The 26,201-nt window shown below is 41.8% G+C and overlaps 1 protein-coding gene across 2 annotated transcripts in view; it reads left to right on the forward strand.

Annotated features, from left to right (window-relative positions):
* Nucleotides 1–26,201, forward strand: part of ATP10A (ATPase phospholipid transporting 10A (putative)) — a 114,421-nt gene that overhangs the window by 33,929 nt on the left and 54,291 nt on the right. For both annotated transcript variants that reach the window (XM_076359003.1, XM_076359011.1), the window contains exon 2: nucleotides 10,958–11,162. In XM_076359003.1, coding sequence (XP_076215118.1) covers nucleotides 10,958–11,162 — 205 coding nt within the window. The remainder of the gene's footprint in view (nucleotides 1–10,957; nucleotides 11,163–26,201) is intronic.

Genomic DNA, 26,201 nt, shown 5'->3' on the forward strand with positions numbered 1-26,201 from the left:
ACCTGTGAAAGCAGCTAAATACAGAGAAATTGGCTACATATAGCCTAGGATAAGTCACTATGTTTAAAACTTCAACTGTGCTTTTGAGATCAGCCCGAAGTAGAAGTTAAGGCCTATTCTCCTGCCAGCTACATGGAAGAATTAGGATTCTTCTGACTTGTAATGCCTTTTACTGCTCCTTCAGTCTTGGGGATGTACTGATGCTGGAGATAGATGTTTATGCTTCAGATCAGGGGCTCCCCAGGGATTTATGCTGATATTGCTCCTCACAAAGTGACTTTGTAGATCTAAATTTAAAATGTCAGGCAGTTCTTCCACTCTGGCTACCAGTACAAGCACTAGTGAGAGCACTTCAGCAACCTCCAGCTCTTCCGTGTTTGGTTCAGTTACTGTGATAGAGATGTCTCTTCTGAGAAGTCTCATAGCTCTTGTGTTTAAGAAACTGCATGGCAAAATAGCAACAAAGAAGAGTTAATAATAGTAAATACTAAAAAAAGGCTTTAAATAAAAAGATCTTTATGTTCATATTTCAGGTCCTTAGCTGACCCTTCTGTTCCTCCGGATTAGGAAGAAACTTCTGAGAACCCAGTTACCCCAAAATTGCTGACCTCCTTTCTGCTGAGCCATAGCCAGTTAGGAAGACATAAATGTGATGGAGTATGAGCAGTGGCTCACAAGTGAAACGTTATCTCACCCCACTGGGAATTTGTACCGGGGCGTAGGGCAGCCAGTCATACCAGTGACAGGGCTCTAAAAGCAGTCTGATGAACAAAAGTTTGCCAGATGCTACTGTGATACACATTTCGGCCAACTTTTGCATATCCTGGGGCGTCTTTTATTCATAAGTTAGCATTCAAGGTAAGGTCAGTGTTTGCGCACAAATCCTGCCAAATCTTTTTTCCATCGCCATCACAGAAGCACACAGATGTGTCCAGTTTGCTTTGCCTGCTAGCCAGTAGGCATCCACGACTGCCAGGTAAAACTGCCCACTTTGCCGTACCTGCCTGGGGGTGTTTTGTGCAGGCATCTGACTGAATAGGTATGGAGATACACCACAGTTTTATCCAGGATAGCACCTTACATCTCCCTTTGTACGTCTCAATGTCAACAGAGGCGTGTCTGAGTATGTCTGAGTTTGAGGTTTCCCTGTTTCTGCAGTCTCCATTGAATCCATGTCCTCAGACAGAGAGGAAAGTCATTCCTTAGTAACTTTAGAGTTAAATAAAATTCGTAAGAATTCACAAATGAGTACAACAAAACATGCTTCCAATATCCTTGCAAATCAGTAACCCACATACTACACAGTTTCGCACCTTAGTTTCAGAGTAGAAAGAACTGTTAACATGTTCTGCAAATACATAGTAGCATCCAGCTTTGTTTTCTTCTGCAAGATTCTTCCAATAATATTGCAGCCAAAAGTTTTTTTCTACTTTTTAAAAAATCATTGCCAGTTCTTTAAGCTGTTTACTTTTGTGTGGCACTGGAAGTAGCAAAGTCTTGTGTATGGGCTAAAGCTAATTTCTGGAATTGCAGCCAGAAGAAATTTAGAGGCAACAACATGCAAAGCATCATCTCGGTTGTTCCGAATGCAAGCGTTGCACCCTGAGACCCACTGAGATCTCAGCTGGTACTTTGATAGGTAAATATTTTTCTTGTCCTCAAGCTGAACTTTAGATTGTCCAGATGAGAACAGATGAGAACATCCAGATGAGATGATTGTCATGGATGTATATTACTCAGACAAGAACAGAAATGGAAGGAAAATGTAAAACTTTCTAATTTTCAGGAGGAACTGGAGAAGATTGAACACATAATTCAGTCTGAGACATTGATTTTGCCTGTTAAATGTGAAAGTGAATTATTAACGTTCTTTTCACTAATTGTCTTGTTAACATAAAATAGTTGAACTATGTTAACTTCTAGAGTGCTTTTGTGCAGTGATTAGCTAACTTGTGAGCTTTAGAGCTTTAAAGGAGATGTGTTTGTATGACACAGTTTGGTGGAGAAAAATAGTTTCTCAAAATGAATATCAGTGAACAACTCCATCAGGGCTGTGCACGTAATTATCAGGAAATACCTTTCCTGATAAAAATTCTTTCAGCTGTTACATGCTTAGCTAAAAGAACTGGAACAACTTTTCAAATAAAAACTTGCATTTATGAAGCACCTCTCTTTAGCAGTTCTTTACAAATGGCTTTTTGTGTATATGTAGTGAATATATTAATGCATTGTTACGGCCTAGGTCAGGCAGTCCTGAGATCACATCAGGCGGGTGTGTAGAACCAGAAGAATGAGAGGAAAAACATTTCCATTGAAGTGTTTGAATCCGTTAAAGTATGGGATTTCCCTCATTAACTCTGCAGAGCCATGCTAAATTTACCTTTTAAGATATACTGTTAAGATATGACGAGCTCCCTTGAAATGGTCACCTAATGATTACACTGGCTTAAATGCAGTGGGAGAGCACCAAATGGAGGATTTATTCCACCAAATTTATGCATCTAGCTAGCACCTGAAATTTAGGCACTCAGACAGTTTTCCTAAGTGTCTTCATGCCATTAATTATCGGTTTAGAGGACAAGAAACCTGGAAGATTTCTACATAGAGCTCATGTCTTACCAAAATTTGGCACCTAAGATCTCCCCTGGAAGAGTTCCTGCTTTTTCTTTAATTGTTTAGGAAGCAGGCACAGATACAGGAGACTTGTGTCATTAGGTGTCTATAATTTGAGTGGGTTCCCTTCAGGCAGGGGACTGTTTCTCCATCCATGTTTGCACAATACCGAGCTCAGCTGAATCTTTTTGCAGTGGCTTGGGACACCACTGTAATGTAAATATTCAATCTTAATATCTGTGATGGTCCTGAAATTCAGGATGAGAACCTTAACTGGCTGTGGGCCCACTGCTTAGGTATCTGTCTCCTTTGCATCTGTGTTTTTTTTGCTCTAGGTACCAGTAAGCAATGTTGTCAAGTGCAAGGATTGTGTTTGGTGATGCTCAGAAAGAAGACATCTGAAGACGAGCACTTGTTGCATCACTTTGTTCAGAAGAGAAGTTCTCATTTATCAAACTATCAAAGCTTTGTGGCTTTAGTATGGAGGTGCCTGACCCATGGGTTTGAATGTCTGTAGGACTGGATGCAAATTACATCCAGGCCGTTCTTCCACTTCTTCCATCTCCTTGTGTGATACCCATTTAGGAAGCCTCAATACTAACCATTACCTATCCATCCTGCTAAGTATAAGCAATTGATAGTCTTCTCTCCCAATATATCTGTTTACTGGAAGAGTAATAGGAGTTTATTAGCATTTTTGGCAGCAAACATAGGAGTGTCGAGAATCATACCACTTAAAATTAGTACTAGATGTCTCTGAAACAGTCTTAGAGTTTTAAAATCAAGTTCTGGAAGACAGCTTTTTCTTTCTTTAGTTTGTGTAAAGTTTCATTACATGCTCTGCTTTTATGTTTCATGTTGTTATCGCAACAACAAGTTTCTTGGCTGAAAAATCATTTATTCCGGGTAGTAAATGTTTCATTATAGTGAACAATAGTGAGGTTTCTTTAAACATGAGGTATAATGGAGATAACACTGCCAAGAGAAGTTAAATTATTACTTCCACATTATAAATCTGAATCACTGAGGTTTCCTGGGTACATTTTTTTTCATAGCAAGTTTGACTTGTAACACAAAAATTATCACTTTTCAGAAACTGTGAATTTAATAAAAGGCACCTTTATGCCTCGTCATTGCACACACATTTGCTTCTAGCAACTGTAACATACATTTGCACTTGCTAATCCAAAAAAAAAAAAAAAAGGGAATATTTGAAGTCCATGAAAACACGAAAACTTTTAAGTGCCCTTAAAATAACGTGAAGATTAAGGGGTCTATTTAGAAACTTCAGTCATGGAGAAACTGTTCTCTTCAACATTTCTCAAGAACACACTCTGTTAATCTGTTTTGTCTGATTAATATCAGATTCAGAGCCTCTTCATTATTTATTTTCATAGAAACAGATGTTATCATTTGTGGTGGAATGGAGACATATTCTGGGCATTATGTAACCTGCTTTGGCATTAACTTATGCTACATGTTTTTCCTTCATTCTGCCACAACATTGTAATTGTACCCAAATGGTTCTCAACGCGTTTCCATAGATACTTAGCGTGTTCAGACTTTGTGTAATATATGCCTTGGTGTCATAGATAGCTCTTGTTTTTAAGCTCTGAGATCTGCTACACCTGTAGTTTTCAAATTGTAATTGGTACTGATTATAACACAGCAGTTTTGTGCACATATTTCAGTGCTGTCCACCAGCTCTGCTTTTGTAGCCCGTGATGAGTTATGCAAAATCTCTTCTTGCTGCCGAAGTGTTAATAGAGCGCTATGGACTCAGTTAGTGTGAACCCTCTCCACACCTGCAGGAGTGTCAGGAGGAGAAGTGGAGGGTTGAAGGCGAGGGCTCCAGGCCAGGCGAGGGAAAGAACAGACAATTTGGGAAAACGGTATGAGCATGAAGGACCCATTGAGAAACAGCTAGATGCTGGAGCCTCCCTAAAGATAGTTTGGCCTGATGTGGCACTTCTGTGCTTGCATTACGATTTAAGGTTCTCCTTCTGGAGCTGCTGCTCTGCTTGGGCCCTGCCAATTAGCCTCAAGTTTTTTTAGTTAGCTTGATCCTAACCAGGAGGCTTGTCATGGCACTTGTAGCCAACTGATTTGAACATCTTTTAAGTCACTGGGGGCAGAGATGTGCCTGATACGTTCTTTAGCACTACCCCACTCTATTTCTGCCTCCTGAGATGGAAAGGAAGGACTCAGCTGACATCAAGAAGAGCTCCAAAGCATGCCCTATACACAACAACTCTTTGACCTGTCTTTTGTGGAGGGCTTTTCCTCTTCCACAGACTTAATTTCTTGCTGTGTTTCTTTTAAAGCCTACTGGTTCAATAACCAACCTCAGCTGGCAGGGAAGGCAAAGGAGTCTGATTTCTTTTGAAGTGAAGACAATTGTTACTTCAAAAGCAGGTCAGCGGATGGGCTTGGACTGGGAAACAACATTTCATTTGGATGTTTTGAGAGGCTTAAAAGCCTCTGGGTTGCAGCCACAACCTGTGCAGGAAGTGGTATGCCGTGTAAGCCAGACTGAGCACCCCAAAAGGTACCACAGAACATCCTCTGTCTTTTGCTAAAGGTCTTTTATAAGCCCTGCTGAGATGAATATTGGAGCCTATGCTGGGACTAAGCTAGGGCAGCGTTACACAGAAACACAGGTGCCCCAGCCACTCACTGGAATTGGTGGAGCAAATCTGTGTCAGCCATTCCCACTCATTAACTGTAATTTTTGTCAGTGGAGAAGTATAGGAAGCAAGAAATTATTGCCTAGTAGTCCCATCTTCTCAATTTGACATATAAAATTTCTAGTATGCAGGCCTTGCCCAAGTGGAACAGATTACAGCTTCTTGGCCTTCACATTTCCTGCCAAGTATTGCTTGTGATATTTTCCCCAGACTTAAAAAAAAAGAAAAAAGAGAAGAGGGAAGATTCCTCTTGAATTTTATGTATGTGTAGTTTTGTTATCCCCCTTTAAGTATGGTCATTTTGAATAATTCCTTATTATACCAAAACAGTTAAAAGCTATTCATAAGAAGGAAACAATTATTTTTGTAATGTTTCAGTAGAGACAGTTTGAAATCTTCAGCCTTTTGTAGGTAAAAACTGATGTCTACATGGCCAGAAAAGCAAAATTACGGGCATGTTCTTTATCAGCTTATGCTGCAAAGGAGACCAGAAAAGGGAAAAGCATGGTTAATAGGAAAAGAAAATTTAATTTCTGAGTTTCTGTGTTTCTAAATTTAAAATTGAAATTTAAAGGAAAAAAAATCATCGATATTTTTCACTTTGTTTAGTTTTTGCTGTTCACCAAAGCCAATCTCAAATTCGGCACAAACCTGCAGGCTTTTCTGCTTCAAAACAGAGCATAGGTCAAATATATGCAGTAAGTAGACTAATACAATTTTTTAATAGCAATTAAAGTCATTTTCTCTGTAGTCGTACACTTGAAAGGATGTTGCAGACTTTCCCTTGTATGTTTGAAAGCGGACATGCTGGTATAATCACATTTCATTGTTGTGAAAGAACATCAACATCTAGAGGAGTTTGACTCCTGCCAAGGCCACATTTGCTGTTGGCTAACAGTTTTGATGTCGATGCAGCTGCGCCGGCCGACTTCTTAGCCATCCATCTTTAGTTTTCAGTCAATGTCTACCTGTAAAGATATGCTCAGAAAAGTGAAGGCACTGGCAAGTTCTGTTTCTGATTGTGGCAGAGAGGAGCATGAAGATCTACGTGACTATGGGTTTGAACCACAGCTGACATACATTCTTTGCATGCCAATGTGTTGATACAGATTAGGTTGTGTGCAGGAGGCTGGACATTTTTAATATGTGAGCCCAAAACAACACGTTATAGTAGCTGGGCATAGCTGTCTGAAATTAGTAGTTCATCATGGTGATTTAACTGGAGAGTACCAACAGTATCTATTCTTTTTGCAGAATGGCAGTAGTTCATGACAGCGTATTGATTTGGAAGACTTTTATCTAACTCTTCAGCTTTGAAAGATAAGAATTAGTATCTCTGACCTCTTCCTGTCGTTCATCATAGTTTTCAGCTTTGGCTTCTTGTAGCATCAACCTTAAGTTTGTCATAGGTACTAAAATGAATCTTCAGGCGTGTGATAAGTGAGGGCAGGTAGAACTAGAGTTGTGGGGTGTTAGCTTCTGGTCTAAATATCCATGGCAGGGGTTCCTGCGACTGCGGGAGGGGGCTGGACCACTAACTGAGATGCTGCCTCCCAGTCCTGTGTTCCTGCCAGAATTCTTTGAGCCCTTTGACAAAATATTCCAGGAGGTCATATGATGTTTACTTAAACTTGCCAAAAGCTTTTGTTGAAGAGTCCCTTGCAAGCAGTGCCTGAAGCCCTGTGCTGAGACTGCAGAGGACTGTCATCGACCACACAGTAGCGATGGAGTCAAGACAAAGCAAGAATAAATGGCAAGGTCCCAGAGAAATAGACCAAGGCGTCTGTGTTTGAAACATTAATTTATCAGCTGGGTAATTACAGAAGGAAAGATAGCAAAATCTGCAGATCATTTTAGGATATTAAAGACCAGAGTCAGGAAGGCCTTTCAGAAGCACCTACCAGGTAAATGAACAGACAGGACCCTGCCGGGAAGAATCGTGGTGACTGTTGGATGAGTAAAGAGTACCCACATTGTTGCATTTTGTTGATGTTCTGTGTGAGTGCATAGAGTGTGGTCTCCGTTACCTAAATGCCTGCAGGTGCAAGGAGGTGGTCCCTGGGATCTGGTATCCATTCCAGTCCTATGTGTCAAACTGTTAGTATCCTCCAAGCCTGGCCATTACTGTGAAGAGCTCAGCTGAAGCATCTGCTTAAATGTTATGTTTGCTCTGAAGTTGAAAAGTGTACTGAACCATTTGAAAACACCACCAAACACGTAATGATGCACATATGCCCACCCATGGATATACTGTGTTTAATTCAGGTTTCCTATCACAGCAAGCCAATGCAATGTACATCATTAGAGACATGGAAGGGACCCCTTCTGAAGAGCGACTGGAAGAATAATGTCTGTGAGGACACACTGAGGCAAAACTGCTCAAATCCCTGAACTTCAAATAAAATTTAAATCAACATTCTTGTATGCCAAACCTTACAAACACAAAGGAAAGCTTAAATTTTAAAGACAGCCCTTCTCTTACAAGAAGTGTGGCATTCCTAACTCTCTATATCATATAACTTCTGCAATTTACTGGCACAATATACCAGCAAGAATAAACATTTAGTAGGTGATATAAAACTTGGATGACAAAATCCTGTCTCTGCAGAAGTCAATGGCAAAATTGTAACTGTATCAACGGGGTCACTTGGCCTGTTTGTACTGGGTAGAGATAGGACAGTTGTCTCGAGGTGAGCTAACCTGCGTGTTCAGAAGAGTAGGCTGAGCACATTAAAGGAATGCTCCTAAAGGACTGATATAGTTAACGTGCATTTAGTATCTGAACCGCCCCACCTGAAGACATTATCGTGCTGTACTCTACAGAGAATACTTGCAGTGACCACTCACTGGCTGCAATGAGACAAGTCTGAGCTCAGAGCTGTGCTAGAGGACATAGAGCAACCCTGGCTGAGGAGGATTAAGAAGTAATTTTCCATGCGGACAGTAATTTTCCATCCACTACTGGCCCCTGTCAGCAGAGAGCTGAACAAGTAGAATACTGGGCCAAATTGTTCCCACGTGTCTGATGAAAGGGGCTCTGCCCCAGGGCCCTGGTGTATGTGCAGGAGGTCTTGCATTCCTAGATTCACTGAATCACAGAATGCTTTGGGTTAGAAGGGACCTCTAAAGGTCATCTAGTCCAACCCCCCTGCCGTAGGCAGGGACATCTTTCACTAGATCAGGTTGCTCAAAGCCCCATCCAACCTGACCTTGAACACTTCCAATGGTGGGGCATCCACAACTTCTCTGGGCAACCTGTTCCAGTGTCTCACCACCCTCATCGTAAAAAAATGTCTTCCTTATGTCCCATCTAAATCTACCCTCTTTCAGTTTAAAACCATTGCCCCTTGTCCTGTCACTGCAGGCCTTGGTAAAAAGTCTCTTTCCATCTTCGTCATAAGCCCCCTTTATATATTGAAAAGCCTCAGTAAGGTGTCCCCAGAGCCTTCTCTTCTCCAGGCTGAACAACTTCATTTATCCCAGCAGAGCCATTTGGCCTTGTGTTGCTCGATAGCCACCCTTCCTGCCACAGAGTATATACTTGTGGCAGTTGCTAAGCATGTGGGAGATGAGGAAATGCTAAAATAGCAATGCTTTTCAAACAATAGAAGTTAAATAAAAAATTGTAGTGCTTATAGCATGGTACGGGACTATGTGCTATTTTTAGCCTGATCATACTTCTATACTGCTACTCATTGTACATGCATTTGAACATCACGCAGTTTCACCATTAAATTAAAAAGGATGAAGAGCAACGGCCACATGTGAAGGGTTTTGGAGTTACAGATTGCATGGCTAACAAACCCTTCAGATCTGCGGTGCGGTGATTTGTACTACATTATGGCACACTGGGTTTCAAAGCAATTCATACTCATTAGCAGGGGAAGTTAAATGTTGGTTTCGGCCTGAATGTGAAGGGAATGGGTAATATCAGCAGCTAGTATGTAAATTACTTTCCCTTGTTAGACTATCATGTTTTACACTTAGCTCTTATTAATCCTTTTCAGGCTTTATCAAAATAGAAATCACAGCCATTATTTTCATTCCTCCCTTTATAAACTGGATGTTAGGAAAGGACAATGAAGACATTCTGGGAGGTAAAACCTGATCTGATACATCCTTGTTGTGCTACCTGACACATTATTGTTCAGTATTTAGGCTAAATACATGAATAAAAGCCAATTAAGTTACTAATTCCTGTAACACCAGTGAAGGCATGACAAGGATGAATTAGGCATGGCATGACTATCAGTAACTGCAAAGTAACAACATTGGAAGGACTTGCATGTTTCCACGTGGTTACAAATCTATTCACATTACTACTGAAAGTGATGTGTTTTAAAATAATATACTTTAAAGAACATAAAATAGCTGCCACCATCCCCCACTCCCCCATCAGAATCCCATTCTGCCAGTCAAAGTGCTGTCACGGGAGACTGTCTCTGGTGACAGTGACGGTGACAGCGCTGACAGACATCTCGGTGCTCACATGGTAAAAGGCCTTCTGACAGCTTAGAATAAGTGTCAGAATAGCAGCTTCCCATTTTCGGGATGTATTTTACCAGGTTAATACTGTAGCTGTTTTGAAATGAATTTCTTTCAAAAACACAACAGGAGAAAGGAATTTACACAAATGCCAAGAAAGCACGTATGTGTGTGTCATGAAACTAAAAACCTTGAATTTTAGCTAGAATTAATTAAGCAATCACCCGTTCCTTTTTCTTCTTGCTCTCAAGAAAAAGTTAAAAAAATAAAAAAATAGCAAACTAGCATGACCTTTAAAACTAGAGAGGTTTAGTGGCTGTTATCTAAATGAACAACACACACATCAGTGTTTCAGGTGGGTAAGTCTTTGAATTGGCAAAGAAATTACACTCCACAATAAAAGGTTCAGAGTAACTAAGCAGAAATTAGCTATGTAACAGACGGTGCTATGGCTAGAATGGAGATACTGCAGGAATATTTAAAAGAAATGACAGTGTCCTTTCCTAGTTCCTTTCCTTCCTAGAGCAGTTGGGGCTGCGTTTTTCCACATGACGTCCTTGTAATTCTAGGTTTAGTGAAGAATAGTGGAAATTCCTTTCCATTATAGACTTTTGGATCCTTTGTCCAAATATCACGTGCAGCACTATACAAAGTTTGTCCCTGTTGGAAAGAAGGAACAAGGGGAAGCTATCTGAAGGTGCATCAGAGGGGGGTGCGTGATGGAGGATGTTCAGGAGCTGTGCCAAGCAGGTGTCCTGTGCACAAGCCTGTTCTCAGTTCCCCCCTCGCCCTGAAAGTGTGCGACACCTTTTCACCTGGTACAGACAGTGGCCCCCTCCCCTTCATGGGGTCAGATGGATGGCTCGGAGCATGGAGAGAGGGAAAGGAGAGTGTATGAAGCTCCTGCTTACCCTGCTTAGCCAGGTCTAACATCCACATGTTGTCCTCTGGGCCTTAAAAGAGTGTCTTGGGAACTTAGACCCGGTTCTGAGTCAGTGGGAAGTGGCCTCCAGGCAGTCTGCATCACCTTTTCCCAGTGTAACTTGAGAGTACCTGAGGACCTCCCAAAGGCACTGTACTCCTGTTAAAAATCAAACCAGATCTTATCAGAGGCACCCCAGTCTGTGCATTTTTTTTATGTATGTCCTGTAAATGTCTTTTTTTTTTTCCAGAAATGAGAAGAAATATATAAGCAGATACTGGAAAGAAGTGAAAGTTGGAGACTTCGTGCAGCTTCGCTGTAATGAAATTATTCCTGCTGACATATTGCTGCTCTCCTCAAGTGATCCCGATGGGCTGTGCCATATAGAAACAGCTAACCTGGATGGTGAAACTAACTTAAAACAAAGACAGGTGGTGAGAAGGTTCTTAGAGCTGGTAAGTCACCATTCCTAACTCTCATTTAAGATAAGAATTTGTTTCAGGTAAGTAAACTGCTCACCAATCTACTCCACACCAGCTAAATCTGCTTGTTCTAGTAGTGCTAATGAATTACTGTTATGGTTGTCATTAAAATACTAGCACTTGCCAACAGCTGACCTCATCATAGTATCAGAATTTTTACCATAACTTTTCCCTGAATTTGAATAGGAATTATTTGGGGCAATTGTTTGCGGTTGGAAAATGTTGGGGGTTTTTAGTGGCTTCTATTGTAGCTTGATTTTTGAAAACACATTTTAACTGCCCAGTGAGAAGATATTTAAATATAAACAACTACTTTTCCTGCCTGCAAACCAGATCAGTTTCAATTAGGAATTTTGCCTGAAACTCCTTGTTGCAGAATATCCCTCCAGCACTTGGAGCATTAAAGCTTGTAAGATTTAAAGGGACAGCATGCATGCATTCTGGAGGTGTCTGTGCTGAAAAACTGTTTTACTGCTGTCTCACTGTGCTTATCTCCCCACAACAGCACTATTTTGAAACAAAACAAAATCCAGATCAGTTACTATCAGCAGAATTAGAGGAAATTACCTGAAGTTTTACTTGCTTTAATAATCTTACTGAAATAGTATTTATTTGTATGCCCTCCTCTCCCATCTCTCTTGCCAGCTAACCCCAGTTTCCTGTATTTTGTCAGGAAGAAAAAAAATATTTTCTAGAATTCAGATACATCTTTTTTCCTAGTAGCTCTTCTCATTTGAGAGATTTTGCAAACAATGGGAGCTGCTGCCCTTACCACTGTCATCAAAGATAACTACAGAAGCCTATAGTTGTACTGAGGTAGATCAGCATTAATGAAGTTGCAATCCAACCGATAGGATAAAAATCAATGTGCCTTCCAAATAATTCTTTATGGTAGATAGAGCCTTTCTCTGAATAGCTTGTAAAAACATGACATAAAGACTTGTTTAATCATCAGTGATTTCCACATAGAATTTAGACATGACACAGCAGCTACCGCCAGGGCAAGAAGCTTAATCAGCTACAGGCCAAATGTTTCAAAAACTGATTGTTTTGAAGAAGCTAATTGAATTGCATCTCAAACGTCCCATCCTGTTCCCACTGAGAGGAAGTTTCTCCCAGTGGGTAGAGCTCCAGGGGGGTACTCGGATGATGTGTCCCAGTTCTCTGCCAGTGTAGACTGCCTACATGACCTCAGGCACGTTATGTAGGACCAAAACTACAGATTGCATATAGGCTACTGAATACAGGGATGCTTCCGTGTTTGTGGGTATAGTTATAAGCTAAGGGCACGTCCCAGCTCTATCTCAAAGGAAGACCCAGGAAGGCACCAGTTCCTCCACTCATCCACAGCAGATGATTGGATTTCTGTGATCCCAGACCAGCTGACACACAGCAGGAGGTGCTGGTAAACACAGTGAAAGGAATTGATGCGTCCAAGTACAGATCATCACAAGACTAGCTTTCAAGAGCCTTGCTGCCCAGAGGAGTCCCTTACACTATGTCAGGATCCCTGGCTTCCTGGCAGCAGAGTCACGGTTCAGCACTAGGAGTGCGATTCCTGGAAGCTGTCAGGCTCAGAGGGGACCTGCAGACCCTACAGACTCCCCTGCTCCTGGAAGCTGTCATGCCTAGATGTGTGTGTGCCTGAGCCATCAGTCGTGGAGTCACTCTTCTGTCTTTAACCAGCGAATACATGCATGCATTAATACAGCAGGAAAACCGGGAGGGAGTACCCCTGCAATCCCGTGTTTGGCATACTCGCTGAGGTGTAAATTGCTGGTCCAAACCAGGCAGCTAAAGACTTCAAGTCTCGGTTTTGTACAGTTTGGCAAGACCTGAAACCTTTAGACTGTTGTGTGGAAGTGAGTGGCAGTGCCATTTCCTCCTCAAACAGGTTATCAGAAACTGAATTGGGCCCCGTTAGGGAAGAAGGCTGAGGAAACAGTGCCTATCTAAGGAAGCAAAGCTGGGCTTATGTGCCAAGCAGCTCAGCACATCAGGATATACATGGCATGACTTGCTCAGCATACGCTGCTTTACTGAGGAAATCAGTTATCATATAGATACTTACAGTCAGCTTTGTAGACACCTAAGGCTCTTTGCATTTCCAGCCCATCCTCCTTCTGTATCTTAGTTCTCTGTATTGTAAGATGATTATGGAACTTTTCTATCTCAGAAGTGTGCTCCAAAATATGTGGGTAAATAATTTTTAAAAATAAATTTTAGATCACAGGATGCCTAGCTACAATAGCAGTGAGGTCCATAATAAATTGTCAGGGGTTAAACTGGGGTCAATGACAGAAAGCTCATTAATTCCAATGAAAACAGGACTGGGCCCCAAGAAGTCAAGTATTGAAAGAGAGCTTGTAAGGAAACCACATGTAACTACCTCCCCTCTCTTAAAATAGCTGAGAAAGCAGGAAATAATCCAAGCCCAGGTTCCTGCGTCAACTAAGTTGTAGGCAAAGTGCACACCTGCAAGTACCAAGTCCTCAGCAGCTGCAGCGTCACAGAGCCTCTCTGTAACAGCATCCCGTAAGTTATCCAGCGGAATATTTGCCATCCTCATTAAAGTCCTGGTCAAAACCTGTCTGAGCATGCTGTTAATTCATGCAGCAGCATTAGCTTCCTCACCCCATACTAGTAGGGATAGGCTCTTACTGGTTCTTGAAGGTGTTGCCCTGCTGAGAGACACTCAGCAGTGGGATAGAGGGAACTGCATTTTCTTGCACCAAATGCTGACCATCCTTTTACCAAACCTCAGAGAAGTTCGTTCCCAAATCTTTTGTAGGACCTGCATCCCAACCTGTTCATGCATTGGACAAGAATGCTTTTACATTTTTATATTACCATTGTACTCAGCAGAACAACTCTCAGTTATGTTTTAGCTGTTTAGTTCTGTGTCATTCTGAAGCCCTGTTGTTCAAGCAGGAAAACAAACAAATAGATTATGTAGTCCAGACCCTCTCTTTCCCACACTGCTATCCTCCTCCCTCACTCCCTTTACAGAATGACATGCCTGGTCATGTGGCTTATCATAGGACAAGAAACAGATTTTTTGGAAGCAGCTTCTTAAAATATCAGCTGTCCATAGCTGTCTTTGAATAATGTCTCTGTAGCAGTATCTCAAGCATTTAAAAGAAGCGGTGTTAAAAGCTTGGCCTTTCTGTGTTTCTTATGTGAACTAACTGATAGCTTCCAAGCGCATGCCTGTGAAGCAGGTCGATGAAGGATAGCTATTTCTATACCCGTCACTCTGCTGGGCATGGGAAAGGAGCGAGGGTGGGGGTAGAAACAGTTGTTTTAAGCCACTTTTATGCCTTCTTTATTCTGTCCCTGCCCTGTGGCCACCCATGCAATTTATTGTCCCACAGGTCTGCGCCAAGCTGCGTGCCATAAAGAGCCTGGCTGCCAATTTGGAGTCGCTGAAGTGGGGTGTGTGCTGGGCAGTCCTCTTGTAACTGCAGCACTCTCTCCAAATGCCCTCTGCAGAGGCCAGCAAGCCCAGCGCTGTTATGTTGGGTACAACCATCCTCTGGCAGGGCAGCCGTTCTGCCAGCATGCTCTGAAGGATCTTTGTGTGTCTCTCTGCAGCATTAACAGCATATAAGGTCCATAGTCTCAGAGAGTAAAAGGTCTTACAGTTTCCCCCTTCCAAACCTTTGTTCAGAAAAGTACCGTTCTGATCTCTTTTTAGCTCAACTCTTGAAGCAGCAATGAACAATTATAGAAGCTTTGCTGTATCCTTGCCTCCAGTGCTTTGCAGGCATTATTTTACTCTAAACATATGCTCAGAAGATCCAAGATCAGCATTTGTGGGCTTGGAGTGGATCTCTCCGTTTGTGAATTCCAAGAAACGGCTTTCCTTTATAGTGCAAGTGACCAGAAATAGTGCTTGTTTTAGTGCTGCTTTGATTTGTCTGAGTAATTTATAGTAGACTGGGAACATACTGCTTGTTAGCTTTGCATGTTTGTTAACGAATGTGATCTGTCTGACACAAACTTGTACTTTCTGTACTCGATTCTACACCCTATCGATACACAAGCTGTGAGAAGAGTCACTGTAATTCCTCTGTGGCTTGTATGTCTGAAGATACCAGTTTGAATGTATACTTTGTTGTTGTACACTCAAAATAGTCAAGAAAAAAGAAAATCACTCAGTGAGTAGGTTAAAAAAGAAAAAAGGAAACGAGAGATTTTCAAAGGCCTTGACATTTTTTCCTCCAAGACTTTAAATACTGTGGTCTTGTTATCCAGCTACTACAGCAACAGGATGTGCTAGAAATGTTTAAAATAGTCAGAAATGTACTTCTGCATGCTCTGTCTTTAAAGCCAAAAAGATAGTGGACTGTCTTCACACTGAAACACGGATCAGATCCATGTGTGCAGCATGACACACTGGCGAGAGCAGCTAGGAGAAAGCACTGTGCTAAATCCCACTGTGAGTGATCTAATGGTGTTAGCAGTGACCAGTAAGCATCTTTTGGAAAAAATGAATGTTTCTTGGTATTTCACCAGTTTCCTTCTAATTTCTAACCCACCCTCGCTGCTGCCTAGTCACAGCAGCCGTTTCTGGTGCACTGGATCTAATAGGAGACACAGTAGGCAGGAGGAATCAATGTGTTTTCTGTGCTACTCTGCAGGCTGCTGTGCCACCACACCCTTCACAGTTGCTTATGGAATGTTTTCCGTCCATCTGAGATGTCATGTTAGCCGCTCTTAAGAGCAGCTAAGCAGATACAGCTTGGGCTGCGAGAACTCAAAACTCCCTTTCAGGTTTCATAAATTTGATTTAGGATATTTTCATAGTATGAATCTAGACTCATGAAAAACATTTACATTTTCTTGCTGCCTTGTAGTACGAAACAAACAAAACACGCCACTGTTTTTACTCAGTGTGGCTTTTAACAAAATCCACAAAGACTCACTGTGGATTCTGGAGCAGCTTATGGTTTATTAACCACTGGCCATGTCCTGGATGTTTATGTGGAAAGCTTCAGTTCAGCTGAAAGCTAAGCTAAATCTAGCAGCTGCTATCCCCTGTGAGAAGGTGCGTGTATCCCTCTGAGAGCTGGTAGGGGTAGGGGATGGATTTTTTTCCCTCTCATTTTCTCCTAAGAGTAGACCTTTGTTCAAAACAAGCTTGTACTAGCATGATTAAACAGGTTTAGATAAGCCTTGCAAATTACTTTGTGGTTGCTTATTTACTTTGTCTAAAAAGCACATTTGAATTTGGTGTCTGCCTGTTTGGGAGGGTTCATTTGCATGCAGGCTGGCACCAAAATAACTCATCAGTCTGATTTCCTCACAAGTCAGTGTGTGCACCCTTCTGGAATATGTATAAACTCAGAGCCTATGCTTACTGCAGGCACATTTGCTCATCTGTCCCAGCCTTGAAGCTGGGCTGAATTGACAGATCCAGCTTTCATTCCAGCCCTACCTGTTTTTGCACAGTGCTGGAAGCATATTGGGTACAGCTGGACTTAGAGGAACAGTCCCACAACTCCCTGTTCCAGGCATGAAGCCATTTATACCATCTCTTTCTTTCCCTGTCAGTCCTAGGCAGAAACTGGTCCAGAAGAGAAGGCAAGGCTGTTTTCTCAAGGGTTGTACTGTAAGCCTGACTGTTGGTGGCTGCAGGCTGCTCTATATATGAGGCACTTTGGGAAGGGCAACTCATGCTAATTGCATTAAAACAACTCACAGGGCAGCCCTGGTATCTCAGTACAGATGTTCCTTTTGCACTCAGTTTTTCTCAAAAAAAAAAAAAAAATTAAAAAAAGAAGAGGAAAGAAAGCAATTTTCCAATTTTGGTTTAGCCTAAACTGAGCAAAGATTTCTTGTGCATCCATCTGCATTGGTTAAACTAGCCCAGTTTGAGAGAACAGCTGAAGTTAAACCAGCACAACTCGCAGACAGACTAGTTTTCAACTCACCTGCTGATATGAGCTTCTTATCTCAAAGAGTCTGAGTCTTCTAAAGCAACACAAGAATGGGCATAGCTATGCTCTCTCCCTGTCACTCCTTGTCCCACTAGTACCCTCAGGCTATCATCCACCTGAAATTAGTGGGAATAGGACACTTATAATCAAGCTGATGTGAACTAATCAGGATACTCAGTGTTGTTTAGACTGTAAATACTTTAACAAGGTAGAATCAGGCCATAAGAGCAGTGAAGGTCTCTCTATCATCTTTTGGGGGTTATCCCTTGTGCCTTTCTTTTTTGCAGTATTTTGAGAAGGTTCACAAGGCTTAGGAAAAGTGGCTTGAAAATTCCAGATACGCACATGTTTAAACAGCAGATTAGTGCTCCATCCCACACATGTTGCCAAAATTAGATTTCCCTGAGGGAAAAGAGAGTTAAAAAAAATAACCAAACAGACAAAAGAGAAAACAATGTTTTTCCCTATGCACTACCAGAATATTCAATTAAAAACTATTTTTTTAGTTTTACATTTTAGCTGAAGATTTTAGTGAAACAAGTCTTGTAAGAAGACTTCTGTTTGTCAGTGCAAAATGCGAGTGTGTCACACCTCACGAAGACCTTTGTTTGAGGTCAAGCCTTGAACGTTCAGTAGATTTTTTGATGAGGGTTGAAAAGTTCTACACCTATACTATTGTATCTTTTTCTGGATAGTACCATGTTCAGAGATGACTTGTGTGGAAACTATGGACTGGTCTAGTTAAAGAGGAAGCAACTACTGTCTCTCTAACAGAGAAACAAATGTATAGCAGCTGTGGGCAGAACGGCCTGGTGCAGAGCAGGACCCAAGTCAGTGCTTTGGCAAATTCTTGTGTGAGCTAAAAGTCCTAAAGGAATGCTGAGATCAGTTTTTCACTCTACTGTTTTACCGTGGCATTTAGTCAGCAGTCTCATGCTGGGAGATACAGGGAAATAAAAAACTCAAGAATGATGGTTCACTTCCTCCTTGGTCAGCACTGAGCAAGGTTATCGTCTCTTTCTAGTTTCCATTGTGCAGGTGTCTAGGCCACAAGTTTGACTGTCGAGAGAGCATCATTAGAGGGTCAAAGAATTTGAATAACTGTAAGAGAAAATTTTGGATATCTTAATCTAAGCATTGGGGGGAGGGGAGAGTCCAGTTCTGAAGAGTACTGAGTACTTGACTTTTACCATTGGCATTGGCTGTTTGTTTTTGTGTTTAAATATAGGTTAAAGGGGCTAAACTGATGAATCTAAGGTTGAATGTCTTGGCTGTGAAGGACCTCCCATCCCTAGGGTCATCCTTCCAGCACCAGTGGAACACTGGTAAAGCCATGTAAAGAAATGTATTATGCCAGTGCTTGTGCTGCATCTGACCTCTAGAGAGGCAGGAGATTTCTTTCTCTGTATCGATAATCCAGCATCTCTCTGTTCCGCTATTTCTCTGAAAAAGCATTAGAAAACAGGAGAGTGTTTCAGGTCTGTAGAGAAAATAAAATGCTGTACTGGTTTCCCGTTAGAGAGAAGTAAACATTTACATTTAAAACAAGAAGAGATTTTCCAATTAATTTTTCTTTTTTTTTGGTCATGACTTTTCTGATGTCGTAGCCTAATTCAGTTTTACTGAACAAAAGTTTATTTCTGGAACTGTTTGTTCCTTAGCCATACATTGGCCTGTCAGCTGGGAACAGGAAATATCTGGAATATCTGTTCTCAGAAATGAGATTTTGTAATATAATGCTGAGAACTCCTGATTTTAGGACCAGGATTTTTGAGCTGGAAACACATCACGCTACACTTGTCTCTGATACCACAACCCAGTTGGCAGTATCAGTGGTTAGGAATGGATGGAAGGACCTTCTTTTCCAGAGCAGGTGGGTTCACAGTTTTAAGCCATGTGTAACCCCAGCAATGATGGTATGGTCTCACTTTCCTTTGGAAGCACTGAGGTGGAGAAAGAGACTACTTTTCTGCCAGAAAAAGCTGAGTGACAGAATGAGAAACTCCTGTATTTATCTCAGCATCCAGGATGTGAACCCTCATCCCACTTCTCTTTTCTCCACCTGCTACCCTCCAAGTGTTTTACACGTTTTAGTACTGATAAGGTCACAGAGCCCAGTAGAATTTGCACTAAAATGTTACTTACATGGGAAGTGGCTGGCCATATGTCTCAAAACTGTTATTTCAGTAAACTTATGAAAATTTCCATTCATTGGTTCATACTTTCAAGCTCTGCTATGACTGTGATGGTGAGACACTTTACATATATGTGCTTGTGAGAGAGAAAGCCATGATTGTCCTGTAGGTACATGACTGGAGAAGATACTGTTTACACAGAACTATAGTGCTTATACTTGCATTTGGTTTTGAATTTAAGACATCAGTAGTGCATGGAGATTTATAGACAGCAGTGTTAATACACTAATTCAGCTTTCTTAATGACACAGTAGTGAACTGTTTTACATCAAAGCAGGGAACGCTTAGCCTTTTGGCTTCTAAAAGGATGAGAATTTGATGTTTAACATACAACATGGTTAGAAAGTGCGTATAAGTTGTCATGAGCATTTACCAGCCTCTACTTAACTTTTCCAAGCTTGTTTGCTTATTATATTTTTGGCTTGACTTTATTAAATACCAGATTCAAAAACATGTCCCAGATGGCTAGGTATACTCATATACCTGTATAGCAAAGTGGCCTGTATGGCTAAGATCACAGGGATCTGACTTACAGGCTGCTGCAGTGTAACAGGAAGGGATAAAAATGGCTTTGTCCTGCTATTAACTACATGGCGGTGAGTCATGTCAGCTATTGAGCAACAAAAAGCAAATGGAATATCTTCTGCTGCTCCACAAGAAGCTGTTTCAGCAATCTTTGATTAAGGTTGCAGAATAGATAACTGATAATGTCATGGAAGAAAAATAACACAAACTATTTTATTCAATGATGTTGTCTCTGATGCTCTTATTCCTGACATTTGTTCTCATTGGTTACACTTCCACATCTCACATTTATTGAATGCTTATAATAATGAGTATTTGCGTAAGAATCACAGAATCACAGAGTGGTTTGGATTGGAAGGGACTTTCAAAGATCACCTACTCCAACCCCCCTGCCATGGGCAGGGACATCTTTCACTAGATCAGGTTGCTCAAAGCCCCATCCAACCTGACTTTGAACACTTCAGTGACGGGGCATCCACAGCTTCTCTGGGCAACCTGTTCCACTGTCTTACCACCCTCATAGTAAAAAATTAATCCTTATATCCAATCTAAATCTACTCTCTTTCAGTTTAAAACTGTTGCCCTTTGTCCTGTCACTGCAGGCCTTGTAAAAAGTCTCTCTCCATCTTTCTTATAAGCACCCTTTATATATTGAAAGGCTGCAATAAGGTCTCCCCAGAGCCTTCTCTTCTCCAGGCTGAACCCCAACTCTCTCAACCTTTCTTCACAGGAGAGATGTTCCGTCCCTTGGATCATTTTCGTGGCCCTCCTCTGGACCCGCTCTAACGAGTCCATGTCTTTCTTCCAGGAACCCCAGAGCTGGATGCAGTACTCCCAGTGGGGTCTCACCAGAACGGAGTAGAGCGGCAGAATTACCTCTCCCAACCTGCTGGCCACGTTTCTTGTTATGCAGCCCAAGATATGATTTGCTTTCTGAGCTACAAGCACTCATTGCCAGCACATATCCATTTTTTCATCCACCAGTATCCCCAAGTCCTTGTCTGCAGGGCTGCTCACAATCCATTCATCCCCGTCTGTTCTGATACTGGGGATTGCCCCGACCCAGGTGCAGGACCTTGCACTTGGCCTTGTTGAACTTCATGAAGTTCACATGGGTCCACTCCTCAAGCCTGTCAAGGTCCCTTTGGATGGCATCCCTTCCCTCAAGCGTATCAACTGCACCATTCAGCTTGCTGTCATCTGCAAACTTGCTGAGGGTGCACTTGATCCCACTGTCTATGTCATTGGGGAAGGTATTTAATAGTATTGGTCCCAACGGACCCTTGAGGGACACCACTCTTCACTGGTTTCCATTTGGACATAGAGCCATTGACTGTAACTCTTTGGACATGGCCATCCAGCCAATTCCTTATCCATCCAACAGTCCATCCATCAAACCTGTATCTCTCCTGTTCAGTGGCAAGAATGTTGTGGAGAAACCTATCAAAGGCCTTGCAGAAGTCCAGGTAGATGACATCTGCCCAGAGGAGAAGCTAGCCAGTGAGGGAAGCCTGCACAAGAGTAATAGACTGCTGTTCTGCTGTGCTCCCATTCAACAGGTCATATTCATGTATGTTTTAACTCCACACTTAACTGAACAAAGCATACTGATTACTGAAGACACCACCATGCAGGAAGTTTGTAACCATTGTGCATGCCTGAAGCATGAAGCTGGCTAGAGTGCTGACCAGGGAAGCAAACCTCAGTCCCTACCCCAGCGATACATGTTTGTCCCCCTCAGCTCATTTCTCAGCTCTGCTGTCTGGTTTTGGAACTGGCAAGGTCATTGTGAATTTCTTTTTATAAGATCTATGCAATCAGCTGGTGTCTGAAAAAAATCATCTTTGAATCCCTTCAGTTTTTGAAAAGGTGTTTTTCACTTTACTACTGGAGTCTTTAGCATGTTGATTGAAAAGGAACTTGTTCCATAAAATAGGTAGTAGATGAAAATAGACAGCCCAGAGAGCGAAGCTCTTACCCAAGTCTTCTGCAGCCGTCCCAACTTCCCACATGTACCTTGCATGCCAACCACAGCCCTGCTGCCCTCAGGTTGGCTGTTAATCTTCACAGCTGCCCCTCCACCCTCTCTGCCGGGCTATGAGGGAAGTACAGAAACAGCTGGGATTAAGTGGAGAAGATGCACTCTGAACACCGTGTTTGCCTTAGGAGCATTGGTAGGGCAGGCATGTGATGGTGGATGTTGATACAAGATACAATTCCAAGTGACGACAGCGTGCCAGTGTCCAGCTCAGGGAGTTTTTACTTGCTTATATAGCTTTCTTGCACTGGAGACGCTCATGGGAAAGCTGACAAACCTGTGATAGTGCTGATATGAATGCTGCCCTGTAATACTTGGTATAAAAGGTCTCTTTTCATTAGGACTGCTTCTTTCCCTTTGTGCTCCCCTGCAGCTGGCAGGGACTGGAGTCTCTCAGTTCCTTGGGTGGTTGCTGTAAGTTACAGGTTTCCCTCACAACCTAGGAACATTTCTTAAACATAATGCCTTGCAAGGTAAAGCTTCTTTTGTCCAGATTCCCTGTCTTCAGGGTGAGATGGGCTTATCAGGCTTTGGTGTATTTAACTGCGTCCTGACACTACAGCTGCTACTGTTAGGTTTTACCATTCATAAGGAAAACCCTTCATTACCAGCCACTCTCTCTCCTGTCAGGACTCTGGTGTTCTGGTTTTTATTTTTTAAATGATGCAAGAGAAGTGCTTGGCATTTCCTTCTTCTTGTTGAAGGATCTTAGTCCTTTCCATTCCCATTTCTTCTGGCAGAACTTCGTCCCACAAGAAGTCAGACTGGCCAGCAGCCCGGACTAGAGCAGGAGTAGGCCAAGGTATATTCAGAAGCTGAGCTGAGATGTTGTGCTACTAAATTAGAAGGACCGTGCAGTGCTTCTGCCACTAATCAAGTGAAATTTTCTTCCAGCAGTTATGAAATGCAGCAGAAAGACTGCTAGAAATCTCTCCAGAAAGGGGCAAGCACTGGAGAGTGGGGAGGGTTGCGTCTTACCGAGTCTGTGAGCATGAAGCGAAAAGCCTCTGGAGGAGCAGTGCGGGTTGTACACAGAGTTTTGCGAGCCCTTGAGAGGCTTTGTCTGTGGTTTAGTTGAAGCGCTGAGCTAATGCTGAGGTCGGTTCTTACAGACTATGAACCCTTTCATTTATTTCAGTGGCTGGCTGTTGGAACAGGCAGATTCCACTTTCTTAATTGTCCAGGTCTGGGTCCATATTTCAGCCTTGGCATACTCTGTTCCCTTACCACTCTCCAGCGCTACTATAGTCCATGAACAGAATCATTCACACCACTGTAATTTTCAGAGCATTGCTAAGGATGGCCATCATCCCAAGGGACGTTAGAACTTGCATGTGTGTGTTTTCAGCACTGTTGGCATTTTTTTTGGTACTTTTGTCCCGTGATTGACTAACAGCACTTTCTTCAGCTGGCTGTCATAAAATTATTGAGGTCTTCCTAGGCCTTGCAAGCAACACATTTCTTTTCCTTCAGGCTGGATATTGCGCTATAACATACTATTTTCTACAAAGGGGAAAACTTTTACTTAAGTCAGCCAGAGGAAGATCAGCCCCCTAACACGTATTTGGCTTGCTCCGCTGTTCCAGTGTTTCTGAATACTGAACATCTCTGTTCCATTTAAACAGACAGTACTGAAAAGATCCAATTATAGTAGTAGTTGTCAGTGTGGAAAACAAAGCTATTAAATTCTGATGTACGGCTGGATCTGTTTAGTTCCTAAATAGCACAGATCAAACTTTTTCTTCCTTTTCTTGTGAATTAGTGGCACAGATAGATAAACTCTGCCAGATAGACTGATGCAGTTTAGACATTAAAACATTTCATTCTTTTAGTATATAAACAGTCTGCATGCTTTGGATACATAAAATCAATATGTAATTCCAGCTGCACATTAATAAAAGGTCAGATTAATTTTATACGGTAAATGCAGGGTACTGCTGTATAAAGTAGTAATAGGATGGACTGATGCATTAGGAGGATGCGTTCTATTGCACTTAAAATCAGGCACATCAGATAACTGCTGCACAAAGGTCTGAGGAAGTGCTATTTTTGAGCATATTTTGATCGTGTTTTCTGTGATGCAGAAATTCACTGTAAGAGAAAAATTAAAGGTAGTGGTGGAGAATTTAATTTTTTCATGGACTTTTACCCAGAAAACAGCACAAATCATGATTTGTGCACTGTAAAAGCAACACTTTTGGCTTTGACTTATGTCTAGCAGCAGCTTCTCTTAGCTGTTAATACATGAGAACATTATCACAGTTTATGTTTCATTTGCTGCTGAAGTGTGGGCATCAGCATAAAAAGGAACAAAACTTTGATCATTGTGAAATCTTATGTTAACTTTGTGCTTCTTTATAACCACTGAAAGCAGTCACACGCAGGCAGTGTTTAACATATTTGTTCATTCATTTACCAAAAGGCATTTTCACATCAAAACAGTGTCATCATCTGTAATATGCAGTGTATATCTACACTTCCATTTCACAGGGAAGAGATGGAGCTATTTGATTTATTAATAAAACAAAGAGCTTTTGCCATAAATCAGAATTCAGCAGCTTTGTTCCCTTACGTAAACTACTATTCTAATTGGATTTTCTCCCCTCCCAGATATTATCTGGTTAAAGACCATAATCACATATTTCAAGTTAATTGTAACAGAACACAAATACACAGACGGTTAGATTTAACGATAAAGGACTTCTAGTTCCAAAACTGAGTCATACATGAAAAGAATCCAACAAACAGAGGAGGGAGAAAGACTATGTTGCATGGTAGTGATGGGGAAGTCGGGTAGGTTTAGTCCTCTCTGATCTTGACAAGATCTTTCTTTTTTGTGAAGACTTTAGCTCTAGATGTTAAGTAGTTTTTTTCTTCTTATTTGTAAAGTTGCTGGCTTTGCTGGCAGGCTTTCTTAGCAGAAAGGGAATTCAGTCTGCAAACTTCCAATTGCTCTAGAAGTTACTGTGTCTGTACAGCACTGAAACCATGCTCTCTCTACTGAGTTCAGCAGCCACAGAAAACCTGCATTTGATTACGTTGGGTTTTGTTATTAGGTGTCTCTAAGATTCCCTCAGGGTCATTCATCAAAGATGTTAAGATTTCTTTCTTTTCTTTTTTTAAGACCACTGAATGAAAATTTGTGCTAAATTAACTGTATTATATATAGTATGTTATAATAAAAAGACAAGAAATGTTTCCCTTTCCAGTCTTTTCCCTCCAATTTACAAATGCAATTTAAGCTACAGTGGTGACTCTTCTTTAACACAGTACTTAGGCAGACAGACAGTTTATTATTGAAACACCTTGAGCAATGTTTGTAGATTATTTTTCCTGTACTTTTTTTTTTCCCCCCTGCCCAGGAACATACCGGGGCAAGGAAGTAAAAGGTTACGTTCTGGGGCAGCAGAGCAGGTGTTACGTAGACAACGTAGGCTTTCCCAGCATAACAAGCTTAGGTGTGACTTGGAAGAACTTCACCTTCTCCAACAAGCTCAAGTACAGACAGCTGCCAGGTAGCATTGGCTGCTAGTATAGTGTCTCTGTAACGTGAACCTTTGACTGCTGGAGGCAAGGACACAGGCAGAGCGTACGGTTTAGGAGCTGTGGTAAAAGATTTCAGATGTCAAGGCCTGAAAGCTTCGTGATGTCTGTTCTAGCCAGTGATTACTTCCTTGTGACTGCTGATGTCTGTGCCTGTCTGCAGTGAGCAGCTGAGGAACGAGGGTCAAAGGGGGTGAACGTGTGACTTTACAGTATCTGCCCCATTCTACAGCCTAACGATGTCTTAGGTGCCTCTGTAGAACCAGGTACTTCTGAGCATTCCCAGCATCAAACTTCAGTCACCTAGAGAAATTTAAGGCTGACCAGGAGAAATATCTAATGAGCTTAAATACCAACAGTATTTGGTGCTGAGAAGATCATCTGAATTTCTTGCTAAGGCTCAGGTACTTGACTGCCAACTTTGACGTAATTTAGAGAGTCTGATTCTTAGCGTAGCAATTTTCTTTGCTCAGAGCTGTCCTTTGGTTTTACTCCTTTTTTCCCCCCCTTGTTTACAAGCTGAATTCTGCATATAAAAGTGATTCTTTCCTCCAGTGGGCTGTAGCTGTCTCTAAGTGACAGCCCATCTTCACAGTTCTTTTTATCATCTCGTTTCTTGAAAATACAGGAAAGGTTTCCAAAAGTGTCAGGCGTGGGTGGTTTGAATTGTCTCCTATATACTGTAAGTCTGTCTTTCCTCCAGGTGTAACTGGTAGAAAAATGAAGGAGGGAGTTGATGGTGATGCTGACATATCCTCTAGTTTCTTTT

Source organism: Aptenodytes patagonicus, chromosome 1 (genome assembly GCF_965638725.1).
Source record: "Aptenodytes patagonicus chromosome 1, bAptPat1.pri.cur, whole genome shotgun sequence".
Classification (NCBI taxonomy): Eukaryota; Metazoa; Chordata; class Aves; order Sphenisciformes; family Spheniscidae; genus Aptenodytes; species Aptenodytes patagonicus.